At 44.2% G+C, this 7,736-nt stretch overlaps 1 protein-coding gene across 1 annotated transcript; it reads left to right on the top strand.

Annotated features, from left to right (window-relative positions):
- Window positions 1-4,530: 4,530 nt before the first annotated feature.
- LOC144278382 (uncharacterized) lies at window positions 4,531-7,239 on the top strand. The gene has a single exon (XM_077839638.1). The coding sequence runs from the start codon at window positions 4,531-4,533 to the stop codon at window positions 7,237-7,239; it is 2,709 nt and encodes a 902-aa protein (XP_077695764.1).
- Window positions 7,240-7,736: the final 497 nt, after the last annotated feature.

Raw genomic sequence — 7,736 nt, 5'->3', positions numbered from 1 at the left:
TTGAAACAAAATATTTTCGATGAAATCAATATGTTACCGCAAAACATTTTGATTCTACTGAATAAGCATTTTCCTACAGGAAAACTGTCCCATCAGAATTTTTTTGACCAGCTCTAGATAATAATCTTTACTTAGTCCAAAAAAAAGTCCTTGTTTGGTGTTAAAAGAAAGCTAACTCTCTATTCCATGACACAGGGGACCTCAGCCAAACTGGTGGATCAATTCCCCAGTGAATGGTTAAAGTGGAAGAAGAAATAGTCCAGTTTTTGTAGTGTCTCTTGCTATCAACAGCAGGCTTGGAAAGAGCCAATCTGTCCACTAGAGCTGGTCAATATTTTTTGTTGAAATATTTTTTACAAATAAATTAATTTTGGTCTCAATTTTCTTTCTTTCTTTTTCCCATTGGAAGCTGAGAACTAAAAATTAAAAATGTTTTTAGTAACATTTTTGGTTTTCAGGAAGTGTTTCTCTTATGTTACACATTTTCACATTACAAATACCAGATTTCAGTTTCAGATTGGGGGCAGGGGAGAGGGAGGAAAATATCAAGGAAAAAGAAAAACATTTAAAATTCCCCACAAAAAATAACTGAGTTATTTTGGCCTTTTTTGGCCAGCTTTACATTCCACCCCACTGAGCGGAGGAGTTGGAGCTGTGCTTGAGGGGATGAGGGAAGCTAGAAAGGGGATAGAAGGGGTAAACTGGCATCTCCAGTATAGAAATGGTGGATGCAGTAGGGGATGGGATGAGACATAAAATGCAAGATTCTGTGAAGGTTTTATGGATGCCATAGCATACTTTGCAATTGCAGGCTTCCCCCTGGACTTAGCTAAAATTTCTTCTCCTTTAATTGCCCTCCACTCTGCATACTATGCTAGTTAGCTGCCACCGTCCACCCCAGAACTGGCTGCATTTCATTGGTGGTGTAGGTATATATCTTGTAATAAAGCATTTTGGATTTATTCTAGAAGAAACCTGCTGTACATACATGAAATATCATTTGAATTCAAAGTGAGTAGTGACCCTAATTAAAGCTCATGTGCAGTTATCATACTGACACATATACCATTATAAACCTTTTCAACCAGCCATTTGCAAAGAGCCAGATGGCAATTCCTTTGTCTGTATTTATATTAATTTATTGGACTGACATAGCAACTTCTGATTGCCAGCTAGTGAGAGAAGGAAATCATAATTCAAGGTTATGATGTAGTCAGAGTGACATATTTTACAACTATGATAATACAGTCATAAAAGAAAGTATTTTTAAAGTGTGAGAAAACTCTCAAATTACTTTATTTTCATATGATATATCCCAATAGGACATACAAATTAACTACTACTAACTTATGATAACTATAATGATACTTTACCCTCAAACAGCAACTTTCAAACAACAATCTCTGGGTGCTTTACAAATATTCGGGACCTGATTTTCAAATATGCGCTGCACCCTGAGCTTGAAATGGAGTTTGGGGCATTCTAGAAATCAGGCACTAATTACCTAAGTCTTGCAATGTCCCTAAAAATAGCTAAATGTTATTATCCTCATCTGACAGTTGAGGAACTGAGGCAGAGAGAGGTTAAGTGACTTCCCCAGGTTCATACAGAAAGAAACAGGCAATACTGGGAAACAAACCCAGGTGACTTGATTCCCCATTCTTTACTCTAACAGCTATACCACATTTCTTCTCAGGGATTTCTTAGATTGCTGATTGGCTGAGTCACCTCTGAAGATTCCTACCACCCACTAATATCTTCCTTGAAATCCAGCTGCTCAGAGTAGAAAGAAAAGCAGAATTTTAAAAAGTTGTGATGGTGGACTTCAAACAAAACAGCATCTTAACAAATAAAATAAACATGCCAGAGGGCAGAAGGGTTTTAATAAAAACATTTTTTCCTTGCAACGTTTTTTGTGATGCACATACTTTTAAAACACAGGACAGCTAAATAAGGCTGTAGATGCATCACAGTGGTCTGACAGTATCACAATACCCACGACCTTTACATTTATGGTTACCTGAACAACTGCTCCCTTTGAATGGGTGGGATATCCTGCCTGAGGGGCAATGGGGTTAGCCTTTGTGTTGGATCTTTTGGTTATAGTCTGCTATATACTTGGCTGACTGTTCCTTCAATCTGAGTTTACCGTTTCATCTTGATTGGCTGTACAATGCAGAGATGCCTCTGGAGTGGGGCCTTGTAAATATGTAAAGAAATAAATCTGTCTATGTGTGTGTGGAATAGGAATGTGCATTGAGGCTGAACTACTCCTATGGATAGATTTCCAAAAGATCTCAGTGCCCAACATCTAAGCACCTAAATAAGTACCTTCATTTTCAAGTGTTCAGCTCCCAAAAGCATCTCTTCTCAGGGGGATAGCTGGGTGCTGAGCAGTGTTTTAAATCAGGCCATTTCTTTAGGTGTCTAAATGAGGAAGCTGATCTCTTATCATCTGGCTAGCAGGTTTGATCCATCCAACTCCAACAACCTCAACAGCCTCCAGTCTTTACCCAGTAAATAGCCATATTAGTGCGGGGCTTGCTCTATGCTGGTGTGTTCTAATCACCTGGACTCATTGGGACTTCAACCAGAAGACATCATGAGAATGATTCTCCCTTGCCATCTTGGGCCATCATTCACACTTGTGCAAGGTGAATGTAAAATGCTACCATATCAGATTGGCTCGATTTTAAAACTTACCTTCCAGAAAAGTGAATGACAACAAATGGTGCAGTGCAGGAAAGGATCAAGCCTTGCTTATGGTAAATGAAACAGTGGGGCTGAGAAAACAGTGATTAGGTGGAACTAAAGATTAGGGAAGTTGTGGGGAAGGAGTTTGGTGTGGCCACCAAGTCCTATTTAAGGGCAGCCTAGGTAGGTTGAGTTATTGATGTATGAGCACAAGAAGCTTGAACTGCTTTAAACTATATTTTAGGTAGGTATGTATTTTTCTCCTAATGTATTAGAATTGAGGGTTATCCAGGTCTATGTTAAAATGGGACCAACTGGGTTTTTTAATTTTCAGCTACTCTCTTGGGTATGGGCAAAGCATGAAGGTCCTTTGAAATAAGGGGAAGTATTTTAGTTAAGTTTCTCTTAGTAAGTGTGTATGTCTGTTTTGGGGGTTAGTGGAGTTAACTTCTTGATTTTTTTCGGGGGGGGGGGGTGTCCAGAATACACTCTAAGATTAGGGGAAAGTAGGTTTAGCCATGATAGTAGCTAAACTACCCACTTCCATCTGGAGATGGGCTGAAAGTGTGTCTGGATAAAATAGTACCTGTACCGCTTTGATTTGAGAGTCAACTTTCTTCTGTTGATGCCATAAAGCTAATACTGCTATGGGAGTATTGACTGAATTCTGTTCTGTCTCCTGTGTTGTCAATAAGTGCTGTTTTATAGCTGCTTTGGGACAAACTTTCTGCTAGTATAAATGGATGAGAAATAGAATTATTCCTCAAGGTTCAATCCCTCTTACGCTGGCAGAGAACGTGAGCTTTTTTGCCAGCCTTTCTGAGAGAGAGAACTTAAACTAGGGTGGTGGATGTCCACAGTTTTGTTTGTTTCTAGTACTATCTCTTGGATTGTTCTCCCTTAACTCAGTTCTCAATCCTGGAGCCTGTCGATTAATACTACATCTTGAATCCATTTTCTTACTCTATTAGCACTTTAAAAGGCTATAACTCATGAAGCCTCCCAGGGGGTTGCAGTAAATGGAGGCCATCCCTAAAGCTTGATTCTCTGCTGCCTTGTCTTTTGGCCATGATCACCTGTGTGAAGGAGTGTATGTTGCCACAATGTGAGTAGAGCATGCCTGTCCTACTTGACTTGCAGTGTAAATGAATACATAAGGTGAAGGGCAGAAGAGAATAATGTTCTGAAGTCTTGTCTATATTAAACTTGTATCCATGTAACTAAAATTGATTTAATTACATGCAGATACACCTGAAAGGGTCTAGCTCAGTGTAGTATGCTGGAAAAGAGCTGGATAACTACTTAGATGCAGGCATATGTGCTAGGACTCAAGCACTTGAGAAAGATCTATTGGCTTGTACATAATAATAAAGTCTCAGACATGGTCCAAAATCAATAGTCACCTGAGAACTTGGTTGCTGTACCTGTCCTTTAAACATAATGCAATAGGCACTAAAACTGGAAGAGACGCTTCCTGCCCTAAAGAGCTTAGATCCTTCAGATAAAAAGGGGAGAGATAAGAGGGACAGGAACAGAAGCTCTCAGTAGAGAGACTGACCCTAGGGTTCTGCTGAGGCTGGCTGTCCCAGGAGAGAAGCTTATTGTACTAACTGGCTAGCATATGTGGGTGTTAATGAAAGTTTTTCTTATCTTGTAGGTGAGATGCTTGTCATTGGTTTCTAGGACACTTCAGACACATGACAGACGCTTGGAACTTTCTGTCTCCTTCCTAGCATCAAAGACCCTTTTGCCTCCACAGCTGGCGCCTACAAAAGGGCGGGTTAGTCCTCTCCATCACACTGGTTGGTTCTTGTGGTTTACAGCAGAGTTGCCAACATGGGGAGCAGGCTTGGCAAAAGGAAGCGTCTTGGTGTGCCTGACAAATCTACAGACCAGGAGGCGGAGAGGGCAGCCATGGAGATGGAAGGGACCCCACAAGAGACACCTGAGACCCATCGTGCTGCAGAGACTGCACTAGATGCCACCCAAGAGATGGGCAAGGCTGACTGCTCTGAAGATCCTGCACCCAGGACCACAGAAGAGATTGCGAGTCAGACTGCCACAGAGCATGGTGAGGGCCAGCCTCGTGCAGAGACCACTGAAGGGAATGAGTCACAGCCAGAAGCAAAGCTGCCACCAGCAGTCCCCCGAACCACTGAGACCCAGCTTGACACAGAGACTTCAGAGCACACTAGTGAGGCACAGCCTGTTGAGGAGAGCTCACTAGATCCCACGGATGAGACTGAAGCTGCCACGGAGCACTATGAGTCTTCTCCTATTGAAGAGACTACAGAGGTGGCTGAAACACGACTTAATGTGCTACATGACCAAGGGACTGAGGCCCAGTTAGCTGGTGAGATTCAGCCCATCGATATTGGTGTATTGAAGACTGAGGATCAGCCTACTGCATGGAGCAGAGAAGAAACTGAGGTGCCAGTGGCAATGCCAACCAGGCAAGAGGCTCTCGGAGAGGCAGAGCCTGCTGCACAGATCCCCCAAATGACTGAGGCAGAGTCTATTGTAGAGACTACCCTAGCCTCCATGGAATTGATAGCAGCTCAGCTTGCTGAGCAGGACACACAGCTAGGTGAGATGCAACTTGCTGAAATGGGTGAGTCCCAGAAAGTAACTGATCATGCTGAGAACTGTTCTACTGCAGAGCCCATGGAGGTGACTGAGGCACAACCTGCTTCCCCAAGTGCACACAAGATCCTCCAAGACACCAAGGGGTTCCAGCCTCTTGCAGAGAGGTCTCTAGAGCCCACCGAAGTGAGTGAGGTGCATAGTATTGCACAGACTACGGAGGAGACCAATGAGGGCCAGAAAATTGCACAGGCCATAGAGGCTGAAGTCTGCTCTATTGAAGAGACTTCTGAGAAGACCACAGAAATAATGATTGGGGCACACTCTGCTGCAGTGACCAAAGGAGAGTCTGGTGAGGCTCAACCCATTGAGCCTCCTAGCATCGCAGAAGTGGCTGAGACACAGAACGCTGCTGAGAACAGTGAGGACCAACCTTGGTCAGAGACCACAGAGGTGACTAAAACCCAGCCTACCACACTACATGCACAAAAGAGCAAAGCAGTGGCTGGTGAGGACCGGCCTGCCTTTGAGACCTCGGAGATAATGACGGACTCCCAGCCTAGAATGCTAGGCAAGCCAGATACTGAGGCCCACAAGACTGTACAGAGCACAGAAGAAACTGGCAAGGGACAAACTGCTCTGCCAGCCATGCAAGGCATCCTGCAAGAGACACTGCCTACTGGTGAAGCCCAGCAAGCTGTAGAGATCCTAGAGAGCCTGCATGTGACTGGTGGAGCCCAACGTCTTGCAGAGACGGAGTCCCAGAATACCACAGAGAACGGTGAGGCCTATCCTATTCCAGAGACTGAGGCAGCATCTGTCCCAAACCCGGAGACTCCTGAGGAGGCGGGTGTGTGGCCGACAGCAGAAGCAGCCAAGGGGAAGTCTACTGAAGACATGGCACTAGACACTGCAAAAGTAAGTGAGGCTCTGCCTGCTGGGGAAAACCAGGCCCATCCTAACACTGAGGTAAGAGAAGCGATGATGGTACAGGCTGCTGGCACAGACACACAGAGTCCCCGAGAGACTGAGACCGTGAGGGAGACTGTGACTCAGCCTACTGAATGGAGTACGCCAGAGGGGGGTGGGACTCTGCCTACCATAGAAGCAGCTCAGGTGCAAACTGCTGCACCTATTGTACAAAAGTCTGAGCCTGCTACAGAGACTCCAGCAGGTAACAGTGAGTCCTGTCCTGTTGTGCAGGCCACAGAAGAGATGGCAGTGCCTCCTGTTGCAGAGACAGAGATACAAATTGCTGCCCCAGCCACACAAGAGCTACCCCGAGACTTGAGTGAGACAGTCTCTTGCACATGCAGCCCAATAGGCTGTGAGGTTCAGTCTGCTGCACAGACTGCTGAAGTGTACGCAACAGCACAAACCATTCTAAAGTTTATCCAAGAGACCAGTGAGGCTGCTGCTAAGACCACAGAAGAAACTGAAGCCTGTCCTATTCCAGGGACTGTGCTAGAGACCCCAAAAGAGGCTGAGTCTCTGCAATCATTGACAGAGACCACAGAACTAAAGTTTGAAAAGAGGGGTCAAGATCCTCAAATCCCAGCTAATATAACTGAAGACCAGGCAGGAGGGGAACGTGCAGCAATAAGCAAGGAAGAAATTCTGAAAGCTTCTGAGCCCAAGATCTCTGTAGATGCTGAGTCAAAACTACAGCAGTACACTGAGCAAGAAGACCCAGTCGCTTCTCTTGGTGCCAGCTGTGAGCTCCCTCAGACACTGGAGCCCAGTAGTGAGACACATGCTTTCCAGCCCCTGGCATCCCTAGTGACTGCAGTAAATGAGAGAAGAGTCCAAGGGGAGCCTAAACAGATTCTTTCAGATTCTGAAACCCAAGACACAAAGAGTGAAATGGCCCTTCATTCAGTCTATGGACCTATTGGCAGTGAAGCTGTGCCTTCAAAGGAGATGTTTGCAAGAGAAGCACCTGACCTTATTCCTATGGTCTGAGAGCCTCTATCCCAAACAGAAGAGAAACTAGATCCCAGCAATGGTGCCAGCCTAAAACAAACTAACAGATTTCCTGTACCTGAGCTGTGCTGTATGTCTTGCCCAAAACATCCCATGAAACTGCAATTGTGTAGAATTCAGATATAGTAGAATGGGCATTCTGCCAATATTAGTCTCAGTTCTTACCATCTATAGAAGAGGAAAGTACAGCTCATCTGTGTCTAAACTGCTGTAAACATACTCTGCTACAGATAGCTGTCTACCTTTTTTAAGTAATGTGTATTAAGAATGCTTTGCAGAAGACAAAATCAACTTTTGAGGTCAAGTTGGTATTTTGAACACCTTAATTACCATTCTCCCTATTTTCTACACCCTTTACAACACTGAACACTTAAGTTTTAATCCCTCACTATCTTCTTGTTAACTAATATCTCACCTGAATTAGCCTACAGAGAGCTGTCAAGCTAATGCACATACCATTCACTTCACTTCTTATT

The sequence above is a fragment of the Eretmochelys imbricata genome, chromosome 22, assembly GCF_965152235.1.
Source record: "Eretmochelys imbricata isolate rEreImb1 chromosome 22, rEreImb1.hap1, whole genome shotgun sequence".
Lineage (NCBI taxonomy): Eukaryota > Metazoa > Chordata > Testudines > Cheloniidae > Eretmochelys > Eretmochelys imbricata.
This window is presented reverse-complemented; position numbering and strand designations above follow the sequence as displayed.

Coding starts and splice junctions, on each gene's coding strand:
- LOC144278382 (XM_077839638.1), top strand. CDS start 4,531: ATGGGGAGCAGGCTTGGCAAAAGGAAGCGTCTTGGTGTGCCTGACAAA.